Source organism: Mustela erminea, chromosome 10 (genome assembly GCF_009829155.1).
Source record: "Mustela erminea isolate mMusErm1 chromosome 10, mMusErm1.Pri, whole genome shotgun sequence".
NCBI classification, from domain to species: domain Eukaryota; kingdom Metazoa; phylum Chordata; class Mammalia; order Carnivora; family Mustelidae; genus Mustela; species Mustela erminea.
The window spans coordinates 101,032,053-101,044,468 of NC_045623.1; the positions used below are offsets into that span (position 1 = coordinate 101,032,053).

Consider the following 12,416-nt stretch of genomic DNA (forward strand, 5'->3'; position numbering starts at 1 on the left):
GGCACTGAGCCCCACACTCCCCCAGTGACTCTGCCTCCCACCATCCCGCGCTCACAGCAGCCCGCTGGAACATGAGGACCACGACCAGGGAGACTCGCACAGATGCTGGGGCCAGGGAAGAGCAACCCATGGCTCTGCGGGGCAGCACCTGAGAACTCGAGCTGCATGAAGGCGCACTCCTCGGCCCGAGGGCCACCCGGCTCCTGGTGCAGCAGCGTCACGGTGCCCCGCTGCAGCTGCACGTTCAGTGTGGCAAACACCAGGTCCCGCTTCATGTAGGCGCTCAGGCAGGACGCGTCAGTGGTGGGGTCGAAAAACTCCTCGGTGCCTGAGCGCGAGGAAGGAAAGACGTCAGGGGAACACACGGAAAAAGTCGAAAAACGCCACTGGCCCCATGGATCACAGTGATGATGACATTATTGAACAGTTTTCCCCTTTGTTCAGGGAAGAACTCCAAAGTCATGAACAATTGCTTCATCCCCAATGCAAAATGTAAGAGATCTTATCGGGGTGCCTGGGTGGCTCAGTCAGTTGAGTGTCTGCCTTTGGCTCGGGTCGTGATCCCAGAGTCCTGGGATCGAGTCCCGCATCCCTCTACCTCTGCCTCTCTCTCTTATGAATAAATATGTTTTAAGGTCTTTTAAAAAAAGAGAGAGAAAGAGATCTTATCAGCTCATTCTCTGAGAGGGAGGACATGAAGATTCAGGATGGAGGCCAGCATAAGCCATGCTGCCCAACACGGTGAGATGCTCTACGTCCCCACGGTGGGCTCAGGGACCACCAGCCACAGGCACCTTTGGGCTCTACAGCTGACATGCCTGGTGTAACTGAAGGAAAAAAACAGAATTTTTTTTCTTTTAATTTTAATTAATCTGAATTTAAATAGCCATCTGTTTGAAAATAGGTAAACAAATCGATGGTGTTACAAATTAGGAAAAAGACTGTAACACGCAGGACAGCGTACAAGATGCACAAAGCCCTCTGGGGTGTTGGTTGTGTTCTATTTCTTATCAGCACGCAGGTTATACAGGAATATCACTCTGGAAGCCGCCCATCTATGTAAGTACAGCGTGTGCATTTTATGTATGTTTGCTTCGATCAAATTTTTTTTTTTAAGTTTTTTTTTTTTTTTTTTTGACAGAGATCACAAGTAGGCAGAGAGAGAAGGGGGAAGCAGGCTCCCCACTGAGCAGAGAGCCCAATGCGGGGCTTGATCCCAGGACCCTGAGATCATGACCCGAGCCGAAGGCAGAGGCTTTAACCCACTGAGCTACCCAGGTGCCCCTCGATCAAATATTTTTTAAAATATAAATCAATAGATAGGTAGCCTATCTGTGACTACAGCTACCGTGTTTCACAGCACGGCTCTAAACCAGCGGCTCTGGACTGATGCCCCAGCCTCTGAGTTTAAGCCTCCTGAACTTGCTTCGTTCTCTTACAGTCGCCGCCGCTCAGCTCTGAAACTGTGCTCATTATTCCAATGCGGCAATGCAGCTGCAAACGAAGTTCTCTCTCAAAAACCTCCTCCATCTGAATCTACGAATGCGAGATGAACTGTTTACAAATGTCTTCTTCTTTTATTTGACAAACACGACGGGCCGCTGCACCAATACCAGATGAAGTTTCATGAACCAAGTGTCTCCCTTCACGACACCCAAGGGCAGGCAAGTGAAGGCCCGCACCCCCCTTACCTAGGATCTCCTCGGGAGTCCACTGTCCGTGCTGCTCTGCCGACAGCCCCTCCACCACTCTCCCCTCGGGGGTCTGCTGCCCGTACCAGCCACCCCAGCCAGGAAACCAGGACTGAAGGTACTGGAGCATCCCACTGCCTCCACTCGTCTCCGGGTCCCCAGGGGAGTCCCCCGGAGAATCCAACTGAGGCTCTCGTAGGCTCTGTGTGAACCAGAAATGAGCAAATATGAGGCCCCAGAGACAGAAACAAGCTGAGATGTCCCACGGATTCTTCTCCGCCGCGCCCCCGCCCCGCCCATCGCCCCCACCAAGAAGCACAGCACATCGGAACTGAGGCTCTCTGAGCGTGGAGGGTCCGAGCATGCCCTGCCATGGAGGATGTCTTACCTCCGCCAGTTCTTCCTGCTTGTGAAATCGCTCATGAACCAGTTCACGCAAAATCTTCAACTCCTCAAAGCTCTGTTCCTCCTCAATCCGGCGCATCTCCTCCTGTTTGGATTAAAACAAAAACAAACAAAACAGGTCTTAGAGCTCCAGAGAAACCAGACGCCTTCACAAACCCCTACAAGTCCGATGAGGGAACTGTTCCGCCTGCCCACGCTCCCACTGGAAGCCAAGAAACAACGAGGGTAACAAGAGTCCCTCACCCTGTCATCTGCATGCAGCAAGCCTCCTTTCAGCTTGCTGAAGTATTTGTCGGTGTAAGACACGGCATCGCGGGCCCGGTGCAACAAGAAGTCCCAGGTACAGCGCTTGCTCTCCTCTCTGATCTCGTTCAGGCTGGCATTCAGAGCAAAATACCACCATTCTCGGCAGCTGAGATGGTTCATAACAATGTTAATTACTTCTCACACAAAGAACATCAAATAATAGATTCTCAACTTCAACATCAGTAATAACATATAACAGAATTGTTTTGAATCACCCGTAACAGTAGTGCGGCCCACTGACAGATAATCAACCAGTGACCACAGGGTAAAAACTATCTTAAGACAATTAGAAAGGATTTGGACACGAAAGATTTTAAATGGCATACTTCGGAAAAGCCGTGGAAATACACAGGATCTTGAAAATTTTTAATACCCTGGCCCACCCCAGTCCATCACTGCAATAGGAAAAGACTGACTTTGGCAACCTAAGTTATCAGGTGTGCTACCTAAATGCTGCCCGGACAGCACGGGAGCACGGACACAGGAAAGCAGGCTCAGAGATCACTATGAAGTTACTGCCTACACAGTCAAATCCCACGAGAGCAGCACTGGTGTACTTGCTAAGTAAGACGGAGAGGACTTTAACTCCCCTGTGCTCTACCTGGGAGCAAACCCCCAACAGCAACAAGACAGTATGAACATCCATGCAGGTCAACCACAGAGAAGACACTTCAAAGGTCAGAAAAATCAACTGTATTTTAGCTCCAGCCACGTGCCAGGGACAGTGAGGCCCATTTCTGACCCACGGACAAGGCCAGCCACGCTCCACCATGCAAGTCAGGGGCACAGGTCACTCATGAGCCCTTACTTCTCAGACACGGCCACTTTGGGCTTCCATCTTCGGAACTTGACCTGCCTCTCCTTTCGTTCCAGCTCCTTGAGGAACTCCATGATCTGCCGGTACTGCAGCTTTTCAGCAGAGGTTAAGAGAGAGCAACTAGGTTAATACTGATGTGTTTCTTCTACTCGGTTGACGCCCATCTCTTCCGAGGACAATTCATATTGGTCAAGCCACTGAATGGAAATCCAGGGCGCACCTGAGACCACGTTTCAGCATCACGTGGCCCTTCTCTCCGACCACGGACAGTGCAGTACTCCTGTTCGCTGCACGTCCCGGACTCTGGCCCGTGCTTCAGAACCAAATGAAAACTAACCGGACGGCAGCCCGGTGCCCCCGTATGACATGCAGCGGGTGCTACACCGGCCACGACACTGGTCTCCCGGGCCCTTTCCTTCCCGCTGGGGTGAAGTATTGAGATCCTTCTATCACCGCGCTTCCTTAGCCCCCATTACGGTCCCCCAGGGAGAGAAGCCACCGGGCAGAAAGGGAGTACCTGAGAGAGTTTCAAGGGGATGGTCTCCAGGTGAATGTCGCACTCGATCCGAGGGCTGTGCCGAGACCTCAGGGGCTCTTTGGAGCAGTTTCTCTTCAAGAGAGCAGATGCGCACACGGGCTCCAGGATGTAGTGATGCGCGCGGCTCTCCATGCTCTTGTCCATGGCCTCCTGCGGGTCACAAGAATGTCTGTGCTTGTGGCGAGTGTTTTCAGGTTCAAGTCACAGGCTGGTATACTACGCAATTTACAATGTATTACCTCAGAATCCCAAACGAGGACAAAACTAGGAATCTAAAAGCTCTCTAGAATTTTTTTAAATTTTATCCGTATCTCTTATCAGATAAAACATTCACGTGGTTCAAAACTGAAAGGCAAAAAAAGGCGAAATATCGGGGCGCCTGGGTGGCTCAGTGGGTTAAAGCCTCCGCCTTTGGCTCAGGTCATGATCCCAGGGTGCTGGGATCAAGCCCCGCATCAGGCTCTCTGCTCAGCTCCTCTCTCTCTCTGCCTGCCTCTTTGCCGACTTGTGATCGCTGTCAAATAAATAAATAAATAAATAATCTTTAAAAAAAAAAAAAAAAGGTGCAATATCTCCTTCTGACTCCCATCCTCCAGCCACCCAATTTTTCTCCCCAGAGGCAACCAATAATAGCAGTTTCTTCTGTATCGCACCAGAGGCATTCTGCCTGTGTTCAGACAGATCCATGATTTTCTGGTTTTTTAACCATTCTCACACAAATGGCACGCATGCTGTCTTACCTCAGTTCTTTAAACTTAATACTAAACTTTAGAGACGATTCCATAGTTATCACAAAGATCTTTGTTCTTCTTTTCTATAACTGCATATGGTTCTCTATATGGATGTACAATATTTATTTAATCAAATTAGCAAAACAAAACCATTCTGTACAGCAGCATGCCAGCCAAAGAAAATCTTAGATAAGGGGGAAAAGTAAGTCCTTTTTCCGCATTCTACTTAAACCACCCACAATTTCTTTACCGAAAGATTAAACTCAGAATTTCTTATCCTTCACAAACAAAAATACTTTATGTCCCATGATTTTAATGCCTTTCTAAGTATTTCTTAAAGGAATACGACCACAGGTGAAGTTCCAATATACACAGAGTAAGAAAAGCTCTTCTTTAAGAGTCAGAGCTGGTGTTTTGTTTGTTTAAAATCTGGACGTCGAGTCTGTGATGCTTTAAAGAATATGTAAGTATGTTAGATGTATGCCACGGAATACAGTGTAGGAGTCAGAAGCAATGAACCAGAAATAGAAACAGCAACAGTAATCAATCTTAAAAATACAGCTTTAAGTGAGAAAAAAGAAAACAAAGAAACCTAGCCTGTGATACAAACATGAAGCATACACAAACACGATATATTGCTCTGAACTACACGCAGACGCAGTATGTCAGGCAAACCCACTAGAGACTGGAGGCCTGCAGAGGAAGAGGGTCATGGGAATGGCGACCGGAGCCACAGAGAACAGAAACCTACTTGGCGGGGGCCCCACACTCTACTTCCGTGCTGCGTTCCCACACAGCCTGAATCCTACCTGTAACTCCACCTGGGGCAAGTCCCCCAACAAAGTGCAGTGGGCATCCCAGTAGACGCTGAAGTCTGCCACGTCTAGTTGCTTTTTCCGCATTAACTTCTGTACCTGCAGTAAAACAGGGAAGGAAAAAAACATGACTCTCTGTAGTCACAAATTCATTCATCCATTAAACAACCGTTTCTGAGGAGGCATGCACTGGCACTTTGCAAGGGTGCTGGGGATACAAAACTGAATTAAAACACGGTTTTGCTCTGACAGTGTTCAAAATCTGGCTAACTGGGGACACAAATGTGCAACAGTTTTAACGAAGCAGAGGGAAGCAGAAGAAAAATACATGAGAGGCTATAAGCAAGCAAAAGAGAAAATGTCGCCGCGTGGATAAGCCTCAAGAGATGTGTATGGTTTGGACACCAGGCAGAGTAGGAGGCAAGGGTGGGGACACACGTCAAAGCGTCAGGTCCACTGTACAGACGGCCTGGTGTCTTCAGAGGGTGGCAACTCCATCTGTGTGACGGGAGCACCGCACTCTCGGTGGGAGGGCAGGACTGGTACACACACTTGGAGTGGGTAGTCAAGTGCTACTGAAAGCAGCGTGCAACGCCACTAGGTGTCCTGGGTGAAGTGCCACCCCCCCACCCCCAGAAATTCATGACCTCCTAGAACCTGTGAAGGGTTGTTACTCGAAAGAGAGTCTTTACAGATGTAATCCAATTAAAACGAGGTCATACTGGATAAGGGTGGGCCCTGGTCTAATGACGAGGATCCTTCTAAGAAGAGAAGGCAGACACCCAGGGGAGAAAGATGGAGACAAAGATAGAAGGCACGTGTCCAGGAGGCAAGAAACTCGAGAGCAACCACCAGAAGCAAGGAGGGATGGCTTCTCCCACAGAGCCTCCAGACGAACCGGCCCTGCGAACACCTGGATTCTGGACTTCAGGCCTCCAGAACTAAAAAGAATAAATTTCTGTCGTCTTGAGCCATTTCACTTATGGTGACTTTTTAAGGCAGCCCTAGGAAACGAATACGCTAGGAAAGAAGTCTATGCCGCACTAAGGAGTTTGGACTTGATACTTTAAGAGACACGGAGCCACTAAGGGCTGTGGTGCAGGCCTGCCAGCAGGATCAGGGATGTGTCTCCGGGAACAGGAAGGACTCTGGGAACAGGAAGGACTCTGGCAACAGTGCAAAGTGGAGCTTCCCTCCTTGGTGTGCTAGAGAAAGAGTCATGAGTATACTAGGAGATGGGCATGTTTATAGGCTCAGGTTACATTTAGAACTATCTGGCTCACCACCTCCAGCCCCCAGCAGCTGCTCGCATTGGCCCCAGGACCTTGGCCAGATGTGGTGTGCCATGGTGTGAAAGAGACAGGGAAGCACTGCGTTAGAAAGAATCGAGGGCCTGTGTTAGAAAGAATCGAGAATGGAAGCAAGGAAGTCATGAAAACCAGATGTTTTATGAGCTCAGGCCAAAGCTTACAGGATCCTGAAGGAAGGCAGACGCAGGGAGGACGAGGGGAAGAGACATATCTGAGACACTCCGCAAGGAAAACTGGCAGGATGCTGTGAGCAGATGGATACTGAGGTTGAGGAATAAGAACCAGAAGGCTGAGCACAGGCTTGGGGAGCTGAGCACAGTGGCTGAGGACCCGTGCTCCGGAGCAGGGGTGCGAACTTTTTCAGGCAAGGATCAGAGAGCACATAGGACGGGTTCGTGGACTGTACGATTTCCACTGGAACGACTCAACTCTGCCCACTGGAGCAGAAAAGCAGCCTCAAACGATCTATAAATTACAGGTGTGGCTGTGATCCAGTCATTCTTTATGGACAAAAACAGAGAGTGGAGGGGCTTTGCTCTACAGTCCGCCGTTTGCCAACCCCCACTTTGCAGCTGGTCCATGTGGGTTCGAGACCCGGCTCTGCCACTCCACCTCTCTGTGCCCTGGCATACTTAGCTGTATGCAATGTGAGGTTAACAGTGGGGGTGAAAAGTACTGAGAATCCAAGGAGGCAAATCATGTAAAATGCTAAGAACAGTGACTGGCACATGAAAGTGCTCAAAAGATGTTAGTTTTGTTTAACATTCAGTAACGTGTTAGAGAATAAAAAGGAAACATTGGTTTCAGGGAAGTATAAAGGGCCAGTGGAACATAATGGTATAATTTTGCTTATGACAAGCCTAGAACACCACAGAGGTGTCCCACAGGTAGTTAAAGACACGAACGAGAAGGTCAGAAGAGAGGTGGATACAGGGTTCAGATGTGGAAGGCATCAACAATATTCCCAGGGCATGGCTGATTCTCTGAAACAGAACGAGCTTACCCTGGGAGTACACATAGCATGAGTGAGAAAAAAATCAAAGCTGAAACCCTTTCTGTGACTCAGTTTCTTTGTGCACAAAATGAAAGGGATTTAACATTTAACATAGGAGTGAAATAAAGGTAGGTCAGAAAAAACTGGCCATTTCCCGACTTTGGCAAATTAATCTGTTGACACAGACAAGAAACATACATTCCCGCCAAAGAACATGGTGATAAAGAACGCGGCCTCCTTTAGGGAACATGAAATGACCGAAGGCAGAGCCCCCAGTTCCCAAGACCCAGTGCTTTCTTCCTAGTTTGCAAGCACAGTTCATACTCACAGGCTCATTCACAGCATTCTGCACGGACACATTCTTAATACAGATGCCAAATGCAAAAGGATGGGACGGATTGGTAACACCATCTTCAAAGCGCAAATGGACATCTTGAATTTTTAACTGCAGGGGGAGAACAAAGGAGAACACTTTTAGATGTGCTACAGGTAGAATACTACAGGCCGACGCCAAACTGCCCTTGAGCATTAGAAAGTCACAGCCGGTAGTTTATACAAATGCTTACAGCACACATATGTCCAATGCTATGAGAATTTTAACCACAGTCCTGAGAGCTAAGATCAAAAAGGACATGAACGACATTTCTTTGTGTTTGGTGCTACCTCCAGATAAGAGCTACAATACTTTCATTAAACCATTTCATAAGACCCCTTTAAAAAAAAAACACCAAAAAAAATACTGCCGGATCTAGATAACAGGCCTGCCCTCTCTTATAGTATCTTAATCTTGCCTCTGTGTCCCCACACCTAGACACAGGAACACCAACAGGACACATAGATTTTATACTTATTCATTTCCCCTGGCTCCTGGAGGTGGGCTACAAAAAAAGACACTCTGCTTCAGTGAATTAAAACTTGTAACAGAAAGTGAAAAGACAAACCACAGATGGGAGAAAACATTTGTCAATCATGCACCTGGTAACGGACTAGAATCCAAAATATATAAGGAGCTCTTGGGGCACCTGGGCGGTTCAGACAGTTAAGCATCTGCCTTCAGCTCAGGTCATGATCCTAGGGTCATGGGATAGAGGCCCACATCGGGCTTCCTGCTTAGTTTGGAGCCTGCTTCTCCCTCTCCCTTTGTCCCTCCCCGCTGCTTGTACTCTCTCAAATAAATAAAATCTCTAAAAACAACAACAAAATACTCAACAATAAAAAACAAATAAACCAATTTTTTTAATGAAAAAGGGCTCTGGATAGACATTTCTCAAAAAAAAGATATACACATGACCATAAGCATATGGAAAGGTGTTCAGCATTAGCCAGTAAGAAAATGCAAATCAAAACCACAGCAAGGTAGCTCCTCATACCCACTACTGTGGTTATTACCACAAGACAGACAACAAGTATCAGTGAGGATGTGCAGAAATTAAAATGTTCCTACATCACCAGAGAAACTGTAAAACAGTGCGACCTCTTTGGAAAACAGTTTGCAAGTTCCTCGAAAAATTAAACACAGTTACCATATAACCTCCACAGTTCTACTCCCAGGTATCTAGTCAGGAGAACTGAAAACATACATTCACAAAAAAAACATATACATGAAGGCTGACACCAGCATTAGTCATAAGAGGCAAAAAGTGGAAACAACCCAAATGTCCATCAACTGATGAGCAGATAAACAAAATGCAGTAGATCCCAAAACCCACAAAACCTCTCGGTAAGAACGCTCCATTCAACCTGCTGTACTGAGAGATGGGACCACATTTAACACGGCTTCTAACACCTAAGCCTGCGTCGCTGGGACATTCCAGCCTCATTCTGTGTTCCTGTCCGGAAGAGCTCAGGGCTGTTTGTTCCAGCCAAAGCCCAACAAGAGGTCCCTGACCTCCCTTTCTCAGCGCCTTTACCAAAGAGGGCTTAAAATTGTGAATCCTTTCTCTGTCCCTATGAGATGTGTGTGTATCCCCTATAACCAAGGACCTGAGAGCCATTCCTTTGAAATGCAATCATCAGGGAGGACAGGGCCCATCTCTCAGACTCAGCCTCTGCGGGAGCACAGAAGCCCAGCCAGCAGATACAGCTGGCCTTATCGTGAGGACACTGACCCTTCGTCATTCTCCACCTGAGCCCTCCCCAACAGGACCCTCTGCCTCACTCCCCCTTTAAAAGCCCCTGCCACCTCTGTGTAATTTGGAACAGAGCTCTGCTCTTTCCCCTTCTGTCAGCAGTTACTGAATAAAATCTGTTTTCACCGCTTTCACAAACATTCAACTTTATCGTTGACCGTCCACACCTCTGACCGAATCCATTATTTGGTCTTAAAAAGGAATCGAGTACTGGTCCGTGCCACAACGTGGAGAGACCTTGAAAGCATGATGCTAAGTGCAAGAGGCCCGACACAAAAGGCCACACAGCGTAGGATCACATGGATACGAAATGTCCAAAACACTAACCCGAAAGCTTAGTGGTTGTGTGGGGCTGGAGGGAGAGGAGACACGGGAGTGGCTACTAAGTGGGTATGGAGTTTCTTTTGGGGGTAATGAAAGTGGTCTGGAATTACGGAGTGGCAACCTAGGCACTTTGTAAACACCCTGTAAAAACACTACAGTGTACACACTAGAGGGGTAAACTTTACGGGATGTGAACTAAATCTCAAAAAAGCTATTAGTAAAAATAATGATGGGTTATTTAAAATGACAGCTAAATATATATATATATATGTATGTATGTATGTATATATATAAAACTGCCTGAAACAGAATTCAAAGCACTCACCTCAAATGTACTGATCTCTCTGTCAACATTATGACAGTTACAAAACCAACAATCTCAGACTGCATTCGGCAGGGAAGTCGTATACCTTGAAACCATTTGGCCTCTGCACCTTAGCACTGCAGGAAAACCCCACAGGTGCTAAGTACAGGCTCACTATTACGGCACTCATAAAAATTCGCATGGACCCTGATCTAGTCTTCAAGGACAAAACAAAGCTGTAATTAAAGCAGAAAACGTGGCCAACAGCCCTGACATCGTAACCCTTCAAACCGCCACCAGATCCATCAGTGAGAGACTCAACACCTCCACGGGCTATTGGCCATTCACTACATAACCACCTAGAAAGCAGGCATGCAACCTCCCTTGTGTTACAGAAAGAAACCGAGACCAGAGAGGTGAAGTGATTTGCCCTGAAATGATCAGTCGTGAAGGCTTAGGTGGCCCGGCTTCTAAGGAGGTACACATCCTTTTAGCAAGTAAGAGTCCAACGTTCAAAAACGAAGCGAAATATGAGTGAAAGGAAAACTCCTACTCACACGAGCTGAAGCAAGAGAAACCTGTCTGGCCAGAGCTGGAGACGAGCTTTTCAGGTTTTCCTTGGCCACTGCCTAGAAGAGGGCATGACTGAGCCGTCAGCGAAGGCTCTGTACACCCCGGCTCAGTCAAACCCACGAGAAACAAGGTACTGAAGGCACAGCACAGTTAAGCCGGAGAAGTCTCCCTGTCATTGTTCATACTTTACCGAAGTCAGGACTTACTTCAATATTCTCCACAATCCTCGTAACTACAGAAGCGGTGACTGAGTACCAGTAGGACTCGCCCTTCCGCTGGCGTTCGTTCTACAAAGGAAAGAGCGGGGGTTAGCCAAATCCAGTGCTCTGCTCCTTTCGTCGGTCTCACGCAGAGGGTCTGGGGGCCGAGGGAGTGTGCCTTGCCTTCCATCTGTCCTCCAGGGCTTGGAGCAGAGCCTTCTTGCGCTCCCTCTCCAGGAGCTTCTCCTTCTCATCGTTGAAATCCTCTAACTTTTCAGGGGCTCCGATTAAGTGAAGGCTGGAGATGGAGATCACCCAAGGGTCCACGTGGGGGCGGTAAAAGGGAATCTGAAGCGTTACCTTCCCAATCAGGCCTGGGGAAAGCAAAGTCTTGTCAAGTGCCCATATACGTTTTCACTTCCTACATTTTTTTCTGTATTCTTTTAGTTTTCTATAAGAAGCATAGGGACTTTTATCACTTATTTTTTAAACTAAGAGAACAGGCAGAAGGTTCTCATACATGGGAAACAGAAAGTTAGGCTGAGATCTGTAAGAACGAGGCACAATAAAAAGCCCAGTGTGGGGCCGCCTGGGTGGCTCAGTGGGTTAAGCGTCTGCCTTTGGCTCAGGTCATGATCCTGGGGTCCTGAGATGGAACCCTGTGTTGCTCTCCCTGCTCAGAGGGAAACCTGCTTCTCCCTCTCCTTCCCCACGTGTGCTCTCTCTCTCTCTCTCTCACTATCTCTATCTCTCTCTAAAAAAAAAAAAAAAAAAAAAATCTTAAAAAGATTGACCCTATCAAATGCAATGACCCTCCTCCACGAAGTGCCTCTTCCCCAACTGAACTACTTCTTAAACTTCCTTGGAGTGTCTTTCTCCCCAAAGCATCTGCCCAAGCCCATGAGTTCAAAATTCATTTCTTGTCCGTTATTCATGGGCTGGTTGAGAACCACTTCTTGGGAACTACCAGACTTTGAGTATGTCCAGTCTTAAACATATCAGCTGAAACATGGGTAATAATTCTAAATCCTGATTCTTCATAAAAACCCAGACTGACGTGAAACCGCCTAGAACCATGATACTGATTTCCCAAGCCCTACCATTTCTGGCCAAGTCTCCTAGGACACAGATCTTCTTTAAATTCAGTTAATAAGAGCCAAGTTACTACTAAGGAGTAACACGTAAGAGTATCTGAACTATCCTAAGGGATCTCTCGAAGATCTACATGGCCCACCTAGTATGCTCCCTCTGAAAAAACACACGTCACCAGAATAATCGC

General features: G+C 47.5%; 1 protein-coding gene across 8 annotated transcripts in view; it reads right to left on the bottom strand.

The window, feature by feature from the left end:
* Nucleotides 1-12,416, bottom strand: part of VPS13D (vacuolar protein sorting 13 homolog D) — a 252,982-nt gene that overhangs the window by 229,130 nt on the left and 11,436 nt on the right. For all 8 annotated transcript variants that reach the window (XR_004276204.1, XR_004276203.1, XM_032302406.1 and 5 more), the window contains exons 4-13: nucleotides 11,321-11,511; nucleotides 11,144-11,224; nucleotides 7,936-8,052; nucleotides 5,298-5,402; nucleotides 3,737-3,907; nucleotides 3,211-3,311; nucleotides 2,340-2,508; nucleotides 2,080-2,181; nucleotides 1,692-1,893; nucleotides 149-328 (exon numbers count right to left, since the gene is read on the bottom strand). Coding sequence is in view for 6 of the 8 variants with exons in the window: in XM_032302406.1 (XP_032158297.1) it covers nucleotides 149-328; nucleotides 1,692-1,893; nucleotides 2,080-2,181; nucleotides 2,340-2,508; nucleotides 3,211-3,311; nucleotides 3,737-3,907; nucleotides 5,298-5,402; nucleotides 7,936-8,052; nucleotides 11,144-11,224; nucleotides 11,321-11,511 (1,419 nt within the window). In the remaining 2 variants the exon portion in view is untranslated. The remainder of the gene's footprint in view (nucleotides 1-148; nucleotides 329-1,691; nucleotides 1,894-2,079; nucleotides 2,182-2,339; nucleotides 2,509-3,210; nucleotides 3,312-3,736; nucleotides 3,908-5,297; nucleotides 5,403-7,935; nucleotides 8,053-11,143; nucleotides 11,225-11,320; nucleotides 11,512-12,416) is intronic.